Source organism: Octopus bimaculoides, chromosome 4 (assembly GCF_046866305.1).
Source record: "Octopus bimaculoides isolate indiv1 chromosome 4, ASM4686630v1, whole genome shotgun sequence".
NCBI lineage: Eukaryota > Metazoa > Mollusca > Cephalopoda > Octopoda > Octopodidae > Octopus > Octopus bimaculoides.
Window position 1 is genome coordinate 143,371,073 of NC_142931.1, and position 18,794 is coordinate 143,389,866.

General features: G+C 38.3%; 1 protein-coding gene across 2 annotated transcripts in view; it reads left to right on the forward strand.

The window, feature by feature from the left end:
* Positions 1-280: 280 nt before the first annotated feature.
* The window catches only part of LOC106872022 (uncharacterized), a 39,666-nt gene continuing 21,152 nt past the window's right edge, over positions 281-18,794 (forward strand). The window contains exons 1-3 of one of the 2 annotated variants that reach the window (XM_089351656.1): positions 283-2,191; positions 8,236-8,425; positions 9,233-9,359. In XM_089351656.1, the coding sequence (XP_089207782.1) occupies positions 2,083-2,191; positions 8,236-8,425; positions 9,233-9,359 (426 nt within the window). In that variant the 5' untranslated portion in view covers positions 283-2,082. Of the gene's footprint in view, positions 2,192-8,235; positions 8,426-9,232; positions 9,360-18,794 lie in introns of both variants that reach the window. The other variant, XM_089351657.1, reaches the window with a different exon arrangement.

The following is an 18,794-nucleotide window of genomic DNA, read 5'->3' on the forward strand; positions in this document are numbered from 1 at the left end:
CACTCTGATATGGTGGTGGTGGTGGTGGTGTTGTAGGTATAGGCGTGACGGTAGTGGAAGTGGTGGGTGTTGTAGGTGGGTGTTGTAGGTGCGTATAAGTTGATGAATGACGGTGGAGATGGTGATAAAGGCGTATGTGGTGGTGGTGGTGGTGGTGGTGGTGGTGGCGGTGGAGGTAATAGTGGTGGAGGTGATAGTAGTGCTGGTGATGGTAGTAGTGGAGATGGTGTTGGTGGTGGTGAAAGTGGTGTGGTGATGGTGGTGTGATGATGGTGGCGGCAATATGATTCAAATTTGTTGTGCAACAGAAAGAGGAACGGGTGGAGTTAAAGGTGCCGAGAGGTATTCTGCGTAAAGACGCCGACCACCCTACCACCCTACCACACACACACACACACACACACATACACACACACACACATATGTATGTACAGGCACACATGTACCCGGATGTTGTCTTTTGTCTACAACAGGAGTTTCACTGCGAAACTGTGAAACTGGTTTCTCACAAAAAAAAACAATAAATAATAATAAATTAAAAAATAAATGAAGAGCAACAACAACAACAACAACAACAGCAGCAGCAGCAACAATAATAATACTAATAATAATGGTAGTGGTACTTATAAAGGGGTAAAAAAATTGCTTTAAAAAAGTTTAAATATCTCCACCTTAATAATAATAATAATAATAATAATAATAATAATAATAATAATAATAATAATAATAATAATAAGTATTGTTGTTGGTATTAGCATAAGAACAGTAACACTAATTGTGTAAAAGAAGTGTTTCCACGCTACCAACCTCACCCCCGTCCCTCCACCAGCACCGTTAACACCAACAAGAGAAGCAGGAACAACAACAACACCAACAATTGAAAGGGGAGATGTGTGACGACAATAAGAAGAAATGGGAAGAAAAAAACACGAAAACAAAAAGAACAAAAACTAACAACAACAACAACAACAACAAAAAAGCCCTTTGAAAGACCTTCAACAACAACAACAACACTAGCAACACCAAGTTTAACATCGAAAAGCGCCAGTAACTACAACAGCCATGCCAAAGTGAATACGTCGAACAGTAAGAGTCTAACGGTGAAAGAGATAAGGCGACTGGATCGATTCCTACTGCGGGACATCTTTAAAAATTCGTTGGGGTGGGGGGCTGAGTATAAATACAACACAACACACATACACACACACACACTCACTCACACACATATTTATTTGTGAGTGTGTGTATAATATATATATATTTATAAAATACACACATATATATTATATATATAAATATATGTAATATAGAAAACGAGAAAGTATTTATACGTGCGTGTATATATATATATATATATCAACAGAATAATAAGAACAACAACAACAGCAAAGACAAGAACAACACTTACTGGAATATCAATAAGAAGATAAGAGAAAAATGTAAATTAAAAAAACAATAACAACGGAGGAATTTTTGTCTTGAAATCCAAAAGGAAATAGAATCGTTGTACTTGTGTGTTTTTTTTTATTTTGGCTCCCCAGGAATATAAAAGAAAAGGAAAACAATATATAAGAAATACAATGCTTTATGAGCCATGTGGTTGACAAGTTTGTTTCACAAAACCGATGTTTCCGAGATCGAAACCACTGCACGGCGATATGGTTTGTCAGTTGTCTTCTACTTAGAAACTTAACTTTGGATCGACCAATGCCTGCTTTATTGCTTATCTGACGAACAGTTTTTCTTTGTGTTTTACGTTAATTGATAACTCTAACCGCTATCACCACCTCCACCCCCACTACAACCACAACCACCATCAACCATCCACACACACACACACACACACATACAACAACAACAATAATAACAATTACAATAACAGAACGCACAGATAAAGCCGCAACAAGACCAACAGCAATAACACGCAGAACATTACTTCCGTTATCATCATCATCGTCATCATCCGTCGTTGTTGTCTCAATAGTAATAATAATAATAATAATAATAATAGTAATAATAATAATAATAATAATAATAATAGTAATAACAATATTAATAAAAGCCTAATCGGAAAGCTCTACGATGGAGAAAACCAAGAAAGCAATCCGGGATAATTTAAAATGGAGAGGATTTGTAATAACAGTCGGTGGAATGCTGGTACACATGACTCTGGGTTCCATGTTCACTTTCGGTAAGGACAACATTTCTGTTTTGTTTTTATTTGTAATAATACATCGTTATTGGCATCCACGAACGAGCACACACACACACACACACATACACACACACGCACACACACACACACACACACACACACACACACACACACACACACACACATACATACATACATACAAAAATACATACATACATACACACACATTTATATAAATAGATATATGCATACATACATTCACACATATACATACATACATACATACATAGACACACACATACATAAATACATACATTCACTCAGACATACATACATGCATACATACGCACGCAAAAACATACATACATACATTCATACACACATACATATACACAGATATACATACTTATACACACATGCATACATATATACGCACAAACATACATACGTACATACATACATGCATACATACATACATACATACATACATACATACATACATACATACATACATACATACAGACAGACAGACAGACAGACGAAAAATTAAGACTTCTCAAAACTAGAAAGGAGAAAGCTAATCCATCACTGGAACTGTAAAGATCTGTATAACTTTCCAGAAGTTTATCATATATGAGCATGTCTAGATATGCAACTATATGCATGAGAATACATGTATAAAACGAAGAAAATTCTAACTGGGCCCCTCGTGCAGGGTCATGCGCTGTCTATTTTGACGTGAGGTCACCATGTTGCGTTCATATCCCCAGTGTACCCTCATCAGACGAGTAGTCATGATGGGTATTATGGTCTTCGTAGATTTGTACCCCAGTGTCAACATGATGGCATGTGCTGATCTCTAATTATCTATCTACCCATATGCAGCCCCCCCCCCACACGCACACACATGCATACACATATGTACATAACTGCACAAATGTATACACCAACATACACACATACATACGTGCAAAGCAAAGGTAAACAAATCTTCCGTCGATTTCAATAATGAGTATTTTGGTTGTTTGTTCAAACTCCCTAAAGTCCCCTTTTATATACAAAGCACTAAGTACCCCACATCCAGCTGCGCCCTTAATGTAATTCTCGGACAAATTCAAGGACTGTTTTATTTCCTGCAACACTGCAAGACATACAACGCAAACCTTAGATCTAAAATACATTCAAATATAAACATCTTGTTTTGATATAAAAATTCGTTTTTGTGTGAGATAAATAGAAAGATGGTGCATGCATGCTTCCTGTAATGTAGACTATTTAATTTAAGTGATGCTTGAATAGTTTGAGCTGTAGGCTGAGGGTTAAGGACCAAGATTTATCGTTGATATACATATATATTTATACAATTAATTCATACATGTGTGTGTGTGTGTATATATATATATATATATATATATATATATATATATGTATATATATATATATATATATATATATATATATATATATATATATATATATATATATATATATATATATATATATAAAGTTTTGAACAGAAAGACCACAACAATGACAAAAAGTTAGACGAAAGCAGAGCAAATGACATATTCCTTATATATATATGTATGTATATATATATATATATATATATATATCAATTGAGGGAATGAAGCAAGTAAAATCCAGGCTACACATGTTTCATAGCTTGCAGACACACTTAGTAACAAGTTCTCAACGAGGGGCTCTCATCTAAGCTACTCATCAGGCCGAAGACACCTTAAATAAATGAAGGTTACATTGTCGTCAAATGTAACCTTCATTTAACTAAAATATATTCGGCCTGATGAGTCGCTAGCGGAGTACTCCTCGTTGATGAGGGTCCAGTAGAATAAAGTAGGAATTAAAGTGGACCCTAGACAGAAAATAGTTGAGAACCACTGCTCTAGAAGAATCCATTCTGCTTCGAGAATTTTGGTCTGGTCTCCCGTCTGAGGATAACTTGTTTTAAGGGTTTTGGAGACCCTTAAAATGATTTTAAGGGCTGCCTTTCCTCTTCCAAACAAGCTATAAACAATACTCTTCAACTCTATTTCAGATTCCCCTGAGTCCCTTTATATTTTGCTGGCAGGGAACAACTTGTCTCATTCTTTATCCCCTTTTGATGTTGTTGCTGTTCTTGTCCTTGTTTGGCCCCTGGGAAGTTCTATTTGATCAATACATATGATAAAAGGTGTTTCAACCGCGACGCTTCTAAGTTTTTATTTTTCGAACATTGCGTATTTGGGGGTTACCTTATCTACACTGTTCTCCCATTTTTGAGAGAGTAGTCGTTATTTGAGTGATACTTAACTGCTATTTTTAACAGAGTCGAGGCTCCATCACATGCACTTTGTTGCAATTGTTGTTGCTGTTGTCAGTCTTGCTCGAAGATATTTACTATCAGAAGTATTTCCTGCCGTGACTATTCCGTCTATTTCTATATTAGCGACTACATTTTCCAATGTGTCCTTCCATTTTTAAGACGGAAAGGTGTGATTCAAGGGAAATATTGATTGTTATTTCCAACCAATTGAACGACCATGCTATGGTTTCTCTCTTTAGTGGTACTCTTGCTGTTAGTGTTGAGGGTGTTGTCGTTGTTATCTCCAGGTCAGCTTTCATCCAAGGCGTTTCAGCTATAACCATCATGTCGGCGATCGTTCATTGTATATACAAACAAACAAAAAAAATGGCAGACGACACACAAAAAGGTAAACAACTGCCACACCATTAAGCAGTAAATCCTACTTGATCCCAGCCCTGCAATGTTACACATATATACATATATTTACAATAGAAAGGTTATGTTTCACTCTTAAGTCAGGTATCGCTCTATACATGAGATTTCAGATTATCTCTTTCCAACTTGCAACAATTCCGCATAACATTTTCATGTCATTCATCCAAACATTTCTGTCCTATAAAAGACTGACCTTTTTTCAAAAAGGTTATGATTCTCTTTCACTTTTATTCATTCTACAACGCCGCCATTTATATAAGCAAAATGCATCTATGTTTTTTTTTTTAATAAGTAGACTTTAATTTGAGAGACACTTTGACTGTTGTTTCCAGCGAGTTGAGTTGTCATGTAAAGACCCTGCTTCTCTTCTGTCTTGTTCTGTTCTGCTTAAATGTAAGCATACGTATTTATTTGCTCTTCCATGTTGGGTTACCCCTTAATAAATCATATGGAGGAAGTTCCTTTGTGAATTTGACAAACTCTCCCCCCCTCTCTCTCTCTCACACACACACACACACACAAATATAATACTTTATGTAGTTACACCTTCATATTTAGTACGTTTATATATTATACAGCTTACGTAATATACCGTTACATATTTATGTATACATTTATGTATAACGCCCTTCCAGCCACACAAACAATAACGGATAACATTCGTGGGCCACTTTTTTCGTCGAACAGATCAACCTATCACTGCACTTTTTTTCTAAAACCTTCACAGGGATGTACAAGCCTGGTGGTCAGGTCCCAACGCTGGATTAAACGTTAAACAAAATAAGCACGTGCTTAGGGCATCATGGAAAAGGGGTCACCACAGAAATAGTAAATGGTTTACGGCACAAAAGAAATCACTCGAAACTTGCTAAAATAATATCCGAATTAGTCCACGTGATCGGAAATGTAATCTCGAAATGTTCATGGTGCCATAGTGAAGATTTCACCTAAGACTTTGCTATTAAAAAGAGTAAAAGGAAACTTTTGAAATAAAAATGAAGTGGAAAATATTTACTTCTTTATTGCTAAACGGAGAGGGGACCATCAAGGGCAAGAAAAGGGTTTAAGTCGATTAAATTGACCCTAGTGTGTAACTAGTACTTATTTAATCGACTCCGAAAGGATGAAAGGCAAAGTCGACCTCGACGGAATTTGAACTCAGAACGTGTGATAACGATTCTGCTAGCTCACCCCTCCCCCATTATTTTCTATTTTTTATTTTATTTTGAAGATTAAAATCTATTTTATGGTTTATTGGTGTTTATATTTTATATATATAAGGATTTACTTTTCGTATATTGTCCAATGAAACGTTTCAGACCGCTGAGTCTGATTTGAGTAGAATTTGTTCGCTATTTCTAGTAGATCGAGTGACCGGACAAAAGTTCCTGCATATCAATTGTCGTTGCTGTTGTTGTTAGTACCAAGACAGCGATGATACGAGCACACTTATTTTTTTCATTCAGTTCTTTGATGGAGATAAAATAGACCCACGGTTCTATCAGCGTGCCAAAAGTTCAGTTGCTGTGGGCAAAAGAGACCGATAGAATAAGTACTAGGCTTACAAAGAATAAGTCCTGGGGGTCTATTTGCTCGACTAAAGGCGGTCCTCCAGCATGGCCGCAGTAAAATGAATGAAACAAGTGAAAGAGTAACGTTTCGGATCCTCGCCCTTCGGCTTAGTGACAGTGAGGAGAAAGAGAGAGAGAGAGAGAGAGAGAGAGAGAGAGAGAGAGAGAGAGAGAGAGAGTGAGAGAGAGAGAGAGAGAGAGAGAAAAGAAGACAGAGAGAAAGAGAGAGAGAGAGAAAAGAAGACAGAGAGAAAGAGAGAGAGAGTGAGAGAGTGAAGTATTGTTGCTTTTTGTTGTAGGCAAAGACCAGCTTTATTAAACATTCTCTCGGATTTGTTAATTATTTATCAATGAATGAAGTCGCAACTAAATAAAGAAAACCTTTATGAAGACAAATCCATTACATTCAGAACATTTTACGATGGCATAGCTTTTATAACAGTTATTTGTTGCTGTTGTTGAGCCCCAGATTAACTCTGATCCACCTGACTTACAATCAAAGACGAGACTGCATTAATCAGAGACAGGACTCCGTTATTCTGACACAGCGTTTTCCCACGCGTTTATCCCGACATTATGTAATGTGTCGCGATATTGCTTGAAGTTAGAATACTTTTATCGCTGGATTTTCATGTCTGTAGATTAAATCTAAACATTGATTGCTTATTTTGACTACTGCGCACGTGACTCCGAATACATTCCATTTCAACAGTTATACGGTGTTTAATTTCAACAAAAAGAAACAAAACAAAAAAAACAAACAAGCAAAAAAAGACCCCCAAAACCGATTTACTGTTTAATCAAGTTAAACAAACTCGATTAGTTAGTTGGATAGATATTGAACCAATTGAGTCATAATAAAGAAGCGGAATTGATCCAGTGTGTGTGTGTTATTATTATTGGCGTATTGACCCTCCCAAGACGCAACAAAATATTTGTACAATATCTCGTTTTTAGTGAAACAAAAATGAGTCATCGTATTTAAGAAGTTGCATAGGACCGATGGAATATCTTTTTTAAAAACGGTAGGGTTTAATTTGAGGAACATTTGGCTGATATTTCTAGCAGATCGAGCGACTACGTTAAACATGTTTGTCTTTCACTGTGCAATCTGTACCTATGTTTCTGCAGGTTCTAGTGGTGACCACGGCAGAGATTCCCTTCCTTTAATTATGTTCACTCCCACCATTAATCTCCGCTATGCCGCCCAGTCCTTCCTTCTAAGAACATCACCCCTCACACACACACACACGACGGCCCTCTTTCAGTTTCGGCCTACCAAAACCAATTACGTGGAGGCGCAATGGCCCAGTAGTTAGGGCAGCGGACTCGCGGTCGGAGGATCGCGGTTTCGATTTCCAGACTGGGTGTTGTGTGTGTTTATTGAGCGAAAACACCTAAAAGCTCCACGAGGCTCCGGCAGGGGAGTGGGTGGCGATCACTGTTGTACTCTTTCGCCCCAACTTTCTCTCAGTCTTTCTTCCTGTTTCTTGAGTAACGCTGCGATGGACTGGCGCCCCGTCCAGCTGGGGGGAACACACATGCCATAGAAACCGGGAAACCGGTCCCATGAGCCTGACTAGGCATTAAAAGGGCGAAAATGAAATGAGAAAAACCAATTACATGCCTTTGGTTGGCTTGAAGGGTACTTCGCAGTGGGGTTGAACCTGGAACGGTGTGGTTGGGAAAGGAAGCTTCTTATCCCGCAAGTTGCCTTCCATTAAGACGGAAACCATAAATTAACACACACGCATGCTTTGTCGTTACAGGAAACCTCAGTCCCTACCTCACTTCCTATCTAAAATATCGGACACAAGACAAAAGTATCCGCAATGTGGACAGTATATGGATCTATGCCCTGACTGTTGTGGGTCAGGGTTGCGGTATGTTGAATGGAGGATTCCTTGAGAGGAAGTTAGGGCCCCGGGTGGCCACTTTGATTGGAGGATGGATAATGAGGTGAGTAAATCACTTTTTTTATTGCATTTCGTTATAGATTCCTAACAGGATTCCATCAACTTTTCTCTCTCTCTCTTTCTCTCTCTCTCTCTCTCTCTCTCTCTCTCTCAATCTGTCTGTCTGTCTGTCTGTCTGTCCATCCATCCATCCGTCCGTTCGTCCATCCATCCCTCCGTCCGTCCGTCCATCCATCCATCCCTCCGTCCGTCCGTCCATCTATCCATCCCTCCGTCCGTCCGTCCATCTATCCATCCCTCCGTCCGTCCGTCCATCCATCCATCCCTCCGTCCGTCCGTCCATCCGTCCATCCCTCCGTCCGTCCGTCCATCTATCCATCCCTCCGTCCGTCCGTCCATCTATCCATTCCTCCGTCCGTCCGTCCATCTATCCGTCCCTCCGTCCGTCCGTCTGTTTGTCTGTCTGATCATCCATCCATCCATCCATCCATCCATCCATCAGTCTATGTATTTATCTATCTATACATTTGCCTGTCTATATCTCTCTTTCTTTCTCTCTCTCTCTCTCTCCCTCTCTCTCCCTCCTTCCCTTCCTCTCTCTCTCTCTCTCTCTCTCCCTTTCTCTCTCTCTCTCTCCCTTTCTCTCACTCTCTCTCTCTCTCTCTCTCTCTCTCTCTCTCTCTCTCTCTCTCTCTCTCTCTCTCTCTTACTCTTACTTTATATATACACATACACACACACATAAATAAGGAAAACCCGGGAAAATCCAGTACGGAGTTACAATCTGTCTATACACACACGTATGTGCAAAATGTCGTTTATTTTCTTTTTCTCTTCCATTCTCTTGCAGTGCTGGTGTCTGTTTCACTTCCCTTTCAATAAAACATTCCTTCCTCGCTGTTCTGGCCACATACGGTTTCGTGAATGGATTGGGCATAGGAATCGCTTACGGTATCCCAATTGCAACAGCCATGAAGGTGAGTTCAAATCCTTTCAAAGCACTTTCTCAACCATTGCATCAACCGTTGACAAGGCCAACGTTGGCTGGAATCACGTGATCTGTTTGTCTCGGCGGCGGCAGCGATGGCAGTTGATTTATCTTCCCCTAACAATATACACAAGAGTGTTTATATGCACCAAAAGTCCGCATGGGAGTTTCTCTCACAGTAACAATCACAGTTTTGTGTGTTCTAACACAAGACCCACTTTTAAGTGGGGATAAATATTACCTTTTAGTAATAACACTGCTTCGGTCGCTATCAATTATAATCTTGGTTTTCAAATCTTGGTTACCACTGAAAAACAAATATTGATATCGAACTGTGTAGAAAAATTCTAGATTCTGTCCTGTATACACTTAGGCCGTGGAGGCGCAATGGCCCAGTGGTTAGGGCAGCGGACTCGCGGTCATAGGATCGCGGTTTCGATTCCCAGACCGGGCGTTGTGAGTGTTTATTGAGCGAAAAACATCTAAAGCTCCACGAGGCTCCGGCAGGGGATGGTGGCGAACCCTGCTGTACTCTTTCACCACAACTTTCTCTCACTCTTACTTCCTGTTTCTGTTGTGCCTGTAATTCAAAGGGCCAGCCTTGTCGCACTCTGTGTCACGCTGAATATCCACGAGAACTACGTTAAGGGTACACGTGCCTGTGGAGTGCTCAGCCACTTGCACGTTAATTTCACGAGCAGGCTGTTCCGTTGATCGGATCAACTGGAACCCTCGACGCCGTAAGCGACGGAGTGCCAACAACAACGCTTAGGCCAGATTAGGAGTAGGCAGAGCAGGGCAAACACGACGTGTAGCAACAACAGTCATCATATGTTACTGGATTTTACTGATCATCCGTTCCAACTTGCGAAGGATTGGCAAATGGGATGAACAGAGATGGGTGTCAATGCATGAATCACTTGGGGATGCCGTTGTCATCATCGCTGTTTGTGTGTCTGCGTGGAGACGTAGTAGACACTTTTAATGGTAATATAATATAGATTGTTAACGGTTGATGGTATGCTTATAGTAAAGAGTTCTCTCGCACTCATCTGACACTTGTAGGCGGAAGGAAGAGACGGGCGTTACAGTTTCTTATGTGTCAGCTGCATAAAACTGTTACTGGAATGTCATTACACACATATACATATATGGATGTATGTATATATATACATACATATATATATATACATATATGCATCTCTCTCTCTCTCTCTCTCTCTCTTTATATATATATATATATATATATATATATATATATATATATATACGTATATATGTACATATTATTTTTTCCGAATTTGTTTGAATGTATGTAGAATAATATGTCAGTTGAATAAAGTTAAAACATGGTCTGATTTTCACGTCTTTTAATTATGGTATTTTAACATTAAAAAAATATTTTGTAATGTTCATAAAGTTAAATTAGCGCTTTCATACTTCTGGTAGTAAATATCAGATTTCAAATGTATTTAACTGACAGCTGAGTCCTTGACACAAAAGTACCGCTTAGAAGGCTCCAACAAGTTGAGTTTTTAGAATACGGTTTTGACCAATCCGCATGCAACTTAAACGTCACGGTTTTCCGAACCTACCGATATTCTGTAATTTGTTTATATTCATATGTTAAAGATATACCATAATTAAAAAAACGTGAAGACCAGACCATGTTTTAACTTGATTCAACTGATATATATATATATATATATATATATATATATATATATATATATACACCACACACACACACACACGCACACACACACAGACGCACATACACACACATGCGCAATGCGCGCACACGCATGCGGCAGGCTTCTTTCAATTTACGTCTACCAAATCCACTCGCAAGACTTTGGTCGACCTCAGGCTATATTAGGGGTCACTTTGTCTAAGGTGCCACACAGTGGGATTGAACCCAGAACCATGTGGTTGCGAAGCAAACTTCTTATCGCACAGCCACGCCTGCACTTATATCATCCAAATATTTAAAGACAAGTTGTAAGAATTTCTCCAAAATAGAAAGGTCTTTTCTTTTTTGGTTAACACCAAACCAATTTAATAATTCGCTTCATTTATCTCCAAAATTTCACAAAATTTCAGTATATTTTGTATGCTTTTGATCTCTTTATTATTTTTTAAAATCTATATTCTTCCCGTTACTCATGCCCAAACGATTGCATTAGTTTCCCACCCTTTATGGCCAGCTATTGTGTTTTATTCTACGAAGATCATAAGAAAAGTAAAATGGTTTCCTTGAAGGACCTGCTAAAAATGATGGCTAATTTCTTGACTGTTCATTGTTCACACTTCTTATAACTTTTCTGTGTTTTTTTTTTGTTTTTTTTTTCTCATTTCCTTTTCATTCTGATAACTAAAGCAAAGAAATAAAAATTTAATTTCCGAAAAATAAAAAATAAATGCTAATGTTCACACAGGAGGAACAAAGCATAGTTCTGTAAAGTAGGAGTGTTAACTACAAACTCATTAACAAAGAGCTGTGATGGACCGGTGCTGGCTGCCGTCTCAGGATCTAACAGGGACCAAACATATTGAATAATTATGAGCTGGTACGCAATAAACCAGTAGTACCACTTTTGGTGCAAACGTTTTAGGCTGACTGTTTTTGCTAAACGCAAAAACCATACCGTTGAATAACACAAATCATAATGTACATATTTTACTCGGAAAGGAGAAGAAACAATAAAATAATTCTGGAAATAAACAAAAGTTTTCCCACAGATATGAAAATGAAGAAAGCAAATCTCCATACACGAATAAACAACATCGATTCTGCACAAATTGGAGATACCGAAGAGGGCAAATGTTGGCGTTATGGAAACTCGAATGAAACTGATAGGAAGGTGATGATGATGATGATGATGTGTATAATAATAATAATAATAATAATAATAATAATAATAATAATAATAATAATAATAATAATAATAATAATGATAATAATAATAATAAATGCCCGGATGCAGTACCAGGCAGTGGCTCTCATAGCTTCTGATCTTAATTGATTGGAAGTGTTATCATGTACATTGTTTTGTCTTGGTAGAAAAAGATGGGCTACAGCAAATATTCTGCTCAATACCACAGATTTGCTTGTCAGTTGTTTGACCTTAACCAGTTGAGCATGTCCCTTCGTGGCTGACGATATGTGCATCTCTGATCACGAGCAGAAGTAGTTGGGGAGCATCATAAGTGTTATCATGTACATTGTTTTGTCTTGGTAGAAAAAGATGGGCTACAGCAAATATTCTGCTCAATACCACAGATTTGCTTGTCAGTTGTTTGACCTTAACCAGTTGAGCATGTCCCTTCGTGGCTGACGATATGTGCATCTCTGATCACGAGCAGAAGTAGTTGGGGAGCATCATAGCCATGTGTTGAGAGGAATTCTTTGGGATTTGAATAATTGGTGCTCGAAAAATAAGAGGTGTTACCTTAGTTCACCGGTAGTGAACAACTGACACCGTAGTACATCTCCAGCGTTAGAAGTTGTGCAAAAGCAATAATAATAATAATGATGATGATGATGATGATGATGATTATGATGATGATGATGATGATGATGATAATAATAATAATAATAATAATAATAATAATAATAATAATAATGATAATAATAATAATAATAATAATCTACCTAACAAATACGAAGAAGAAGAAGAAGAAGAAGAAGAAGAAGAAGAAGAAGAAGAAGAAGAAGAAGAAGAAGAAGAAGAAGAAGAAGAAGAAGAAGAAGAAGAAGAAGAAGAAGAAGAAGAAGAAACAATAAAAGCTATAAAACAAATGAAATCCAAACTAAAACTAGAACAGCAACGGACCATGATAAAACGATGGCAAGAAAAGCCCCTACATGGTAAATACTGGGCTAAACTAAATGCGAAAGAAATAGACAGAGAAAAATCCCAGCAATGGCTGAGAAGCTCAGGACTCAAAGCAGAGACTGAAGGATTTTTAATTGCTGCACAAGACCAGAGCCTCCCCACCAGAAATTACCAAAAACACATAATGAAAAGAAATCTAACAAGTAACTGTAGAATATGTGGAGATCGACAAGAAACAATAAATCATATTATCTCTGGCTGCCCAGTCCTGGCTAAGAAGGAATATATTCACAGACACGACAGAGCTGGGACCTATATACACTGGAAGCTATGCCAACATTATGGAATAACAACAGAAAAAAGATGGTATAAACACACGCCAGAAAAGGTCACAGAAAACGAGAAAGCAACCATACTCTGGGATATGCCAATACACACAGATAGAGAAATTAAGGCAAATAGACCAGATATAGTTGTCAAAGACCATGAAGAAAAAAAATGCTTTCCAATTGATGTATCAATACCAGCAGATGACAACGTTTCTCTAAAAGAAATGGAAAAACTTTCAAAATACAAAGACCTGGAAATAGAGATAACTCGAATGTGGAATCTAAAAACAGAAACAATTCCTATCATAGTAGGTGCCTTAGGTATAATAAAAAAATATTCAGACAAATACATAACAAAAATAGCAGGACTTACAAATATATATAACATACAGAAAATTGCACTACTGGGTACTGCACACATTCTACGCAAAACACTTTCAATACAGTAAACATAAGAGCACCACAGCAAACCACAGCACATACCCAAGGCGCACAGAGCTGCGCTCGGTAGTGAAGTGAAAGCACGTTATAAAAATAAAACTACTGAACAATAATAATAATAATAATAATAATAATAATAATAATAATAATAATAATAATAATTCTATCTACTTAAGGCTTGAAATTTAGTGGTAGGGGGCTAGTTGATTACAATGACTCCAGTACTCAATGGTACTTTATTTCATCGACCTTGGAGGGCTACAGGTAAAGTCGACCTCGGCAGAATTTGAACTCAGAACGAAAGACGGACGAAATGTCTCTTACAATTCTGCCAGTTAACCGTCTTTATAATAATAATAATGATGATGATGATGATGATGATGATGATGATGATGATGATGATGATGATGATAGTTGTGGTGAAGACGCTAATAATAATCACTGTGGTGGAGGTGGGGGTGGTTGCGATGATGATGATGATGATGATGATGATAAAAAATAAAGAACGAACTCGTAAAGGACTTCAGTTTGACGTCAGCTGGGGACGAGGGCAGATCTGGTTACGCAACACCACCACCGCAACCACTGCCGCCTCTGCTACAACCACAACCACCTCGACCACCACCACCACCACCACCACCACCACCACCACCACCACTACCACCGCCACCACCTTCACCAATGATGACAGCTATTTAAAGACGAACATAAAGAAAATAGAAGTGAAGGTAAACTGACCGAGTTGGTTTGTGGAAATTGAATATCTCTGTATTAGGTAACAACAACAACAACAACAACAACAACAACAACTACTACTACTACTACTACTACTACTACTACTACTACTACTACTACTACTACTACTACTGCTGCTGCTACTGCACCCTCACCGACACCACCGTATTTATTCGGATGCAACAATCAGAAGGCATGCATTAACACCATCTCCACCATCGATAACAAGAAGACCATCTCCGCCGCCACGAACCTCTACCACAACTACCACCACCACCACCACCACCACCACCACCACCACCGTATTTAGTGAATTACATCAAGAACAACATCAACAACAACTATATAATAATAATAATAATAATTATAATAATAATAATGAGTCGTGTACATCGACCGCTAGAGTTCAATTGGTGCCTATTGTATCGAATCCGAAGGGATGAAGCGCAAAGTTGACTTCGGCGTAATTTGAACTCAGAACGTAAAGACGGACGAAATGTGACAAACTATATATATGTGTATGTGCGTTGTTTTTGCCGAACCGCTAAGTTACGGGGACGTAAGCACACCAACATCGGTCGTCAAACGATGGGGGCAGACAAACACAGACACACAAATGCATACATATACATATATAGGACACACAGATACACACACACTCATACTCACACACGTATATATATATACGACGGGCTTCTTTCAGTTTCCGTCTGCCAAATCCACTCATAAGGCTTTGGTCGGCTCGAGGCTATAGTAGACGACACTTACCCAAGGTACCATGCCGCGGGACTGAACCCGGAACTATGTGATTGGGTGCTCAATGAACTGCGGAAATCAGAACGATGACTTGCTTATTCAATCTTTACACGTTGCGGTTAGCTCGAACGTGAATAGGCCAATCGCTGTTGTAGTTCAGCAGACCTGTGATCAAAAGTATTCCGTTTTGACAAGTAATATTCGTAGCCTCTTTAACATGGCTGTCCGTTCGTGCGGACTCTCCTGCGATTTTTTAACCCCAAGAGGACATCTCCTCTAGCTGGTTAACGATACACAACTGTATCCGATGAAATTACGAGCAGGGGAGCGAACCCCTATCATCTCCTTGCAACAGGACCAGTAGACCAGTCCTGGTTTGGGGCTATTTCTGCCACTTCTCAGGACTGGACAACTCGTCTGCTATACAATAATTAAAAAAATAAATAAATAACCAATGGTTTGCTGTAACACTTTCAAGTCCATAATAAACGTATTATAGAACAATCAATATAGTAAATGGCTATTGTAACACCTTGTGGTTCGTTTGTATTAAGTAATATTCAGAAAATTCTGCCGTGTCCAAATAGATTTTTTTTTTTTTTTTACTTAATATCACATTTCTAATGATTCTCCGACAACAGGAATTTTGTTGTCTCCGACTGAAGGTCGTCCTGTTGAATGGTTTCTACGTAGATTATATTCAAACTCTGTTACGGTACATAAAAACGTATTATTATATAAGTCCACCATTGTCCTCATAATCTTCACAAAGCTACTGCGACAAAAGAAGTAACAATTCTAATAATACGCTACGACAATGTACAAAATTGTCTTCAAACTTTGTATTCACATCTTAAATGTAACAGTACTTACTGAGTTACGTTCTTTGGTTAGTGATTAAATATTTGTGCGGAGGCCATGCTGGAGCACCTATCTATCAATTTAGTTTAGTGTTCCGTTAAGGTAAGATCGAGAAACAAGGTACTCAATCCAGTGAGAAATAAATATTTCATGTGCGCAGTTCCAGGATACGAACTACTAATAGTTAAGTTCTATATTTAAGAGATGAGGAATTATGTACATTATTCACATTATTTACATTTGACGGATATTTGTCCTCATCTTTGTTGTTGACACAACGTTTCGGCTGATATACCCTCCATCGAAAAATACCTTAGGAATGAGAACCCAGGTTCGATATTTCCCCCAAGACACCTGATGAAGGCTGGAGGGTATATCAACCGAAACGCTGTGTTAACAACAAACAAGATGAGGACAAATATCCGTCAAATGTAAATAATGTACTAATAGTTTCTTGTGAAAACACATGTCTAGGCAGGTTTTTATCCTATCACGCCCTGTGTCTCCACGAGCCTGGAGACTGCTTGGAGACACAAGGCATATTATAAAAACCTGCTTAGACACGTGTCTTCGCAGAAAGATACTATCAGTAACTCGTGTCTTTACACTGACTACATTAAATGATATCTTCCTCTTCATACATTTAACTAGCTACACATCGTTCCTATCTTTTCTTATCTTATAATAATTCTGCTTGTCGTTGCGTTACTTAGCCCGTCGGTAACGCTTTCACGTGATTAGAGAAAAAAGAGGGAGGGAGAAGCGTCCATGATGTGAGGTAGAGGGAATGTAACTGTGACACTTTCACATGATTAGTTGAAGGGAAAGAGAAGAGAAAGAAAAAGGAGCGAGAAAAAGAAGATAAGGCGAAGAATGAGACAGAAAGCAGGAGAAAAAAAAAAGAGGGAGAGAGAAGTGAGGGAGAGAGAGAGGGAAGTGGTAAGGGAGATTGTATTGTGAAAAGTCTATTTTTTAAAACTGAACTAAATTTTTTTTTATATCACTTATCACTTAACGCATGCGCATAATTGCAATTCCGTGAAATTTCACGCTTATTTACGTGGCAAATATACAATTTAACTAAGGTTTGTATCATATGTACGAAATTGCTGGCCTTGTGCCAATATTTGAAGCCAATATTACCGCTATGTTCTGTGTTTATCTGAAGCAAGATTCTAAACCTTACACCAAAACTGAGATTTCATAAATTAACGAACTTCCTTAATAGCTAAAGTAGGTTTAGTAAAACGTCATCAAGTTTTTACGCAAAAGAGGTCCTTGGGTATTTTCGCTTCTAAACAATATATTGCTAAGTCATATATAAGCCATCAAAGCAGCTAAAATTCTTTCCGGAATTTTCGAAGTCATTCACATCAGATAAAATCTGGGTCATCCATGACGTCATTGTGTCGTTCGTAATTCAGAACGAGGCTGACTTAATTAAAGATGGCTTCTTAATATCGACACTAGAATTTAATATATGACACAATGGGGTGTCGAGAAGATATTGATTTTACACAAGGTCTGGTCTGATTATTAGGGACGAAATATAGGGAACACCCTATTCATTAAGTTCTTTCATTAATTTATTCGGAAATAACAAGTGTACAAGTCATAGAAAAAAAATGTCATTATGTCTAGATATTCTGCACAGTTGTGTGCATGTGTGTGAGGCGACTCGATTAAGAAGAAATAACAGCTAAATCTGCGTCAAATCACAAATTACTCTCTTAATAAAATGTCTGGTTTGATTGTGTAGTTGTCGATACATTGTGTCTGGTAAAAAGAAAAAAAGGTTGGTGCTGGAATGCTTTGGTGAATGGTATTGGGGAATAGAATTGACATCAGGTTATACAACAGTAACAGTAACAAGGGCAGCAGCAGCAGCAGCAGCAGCAGCAACAACAACAACAACAGCTATTCATCAACTCAGTCGGTAAAGAGTTATTCTTGTTTAGGGTTGGGGTTTGTGATCAGAGTTAACAGCGTTTCATCACACACACACACACACACACACACACACACACACACACACACACACACATGCACACATACACAAACCACAAAAACCACAAAAAGGCCACAAAAACCAAGACAGGACGAGTATCTCAAATCATTTAGAATATTAAATTAGAGTATGGTGAATCTGAGGTAATTAATCAATTAGTTAATTATTGGATGTCTTACAGCTGTTTCTGCGATATTCCAAGTGATAGGTTAGCATCTTCATACACTAGGTATTCCATCATCAGAGACAAGGTGGGTATGAAGGTTCTAGGCAGGGAATTCACAGTTTATCAAGGAATAAAATAATAGAGAGAAGAATAAAGAGTAAAACGGTAGATAGAAGAATACAGAGAGGAGAATAAAGTTCACAGCTCATCTTCTTCCAGAGGGTATGGACGTTGGTCCGTACTTCCGTCAAGGTACAAGTCCTTAAGTATAATCACAAGTAAATCCAGG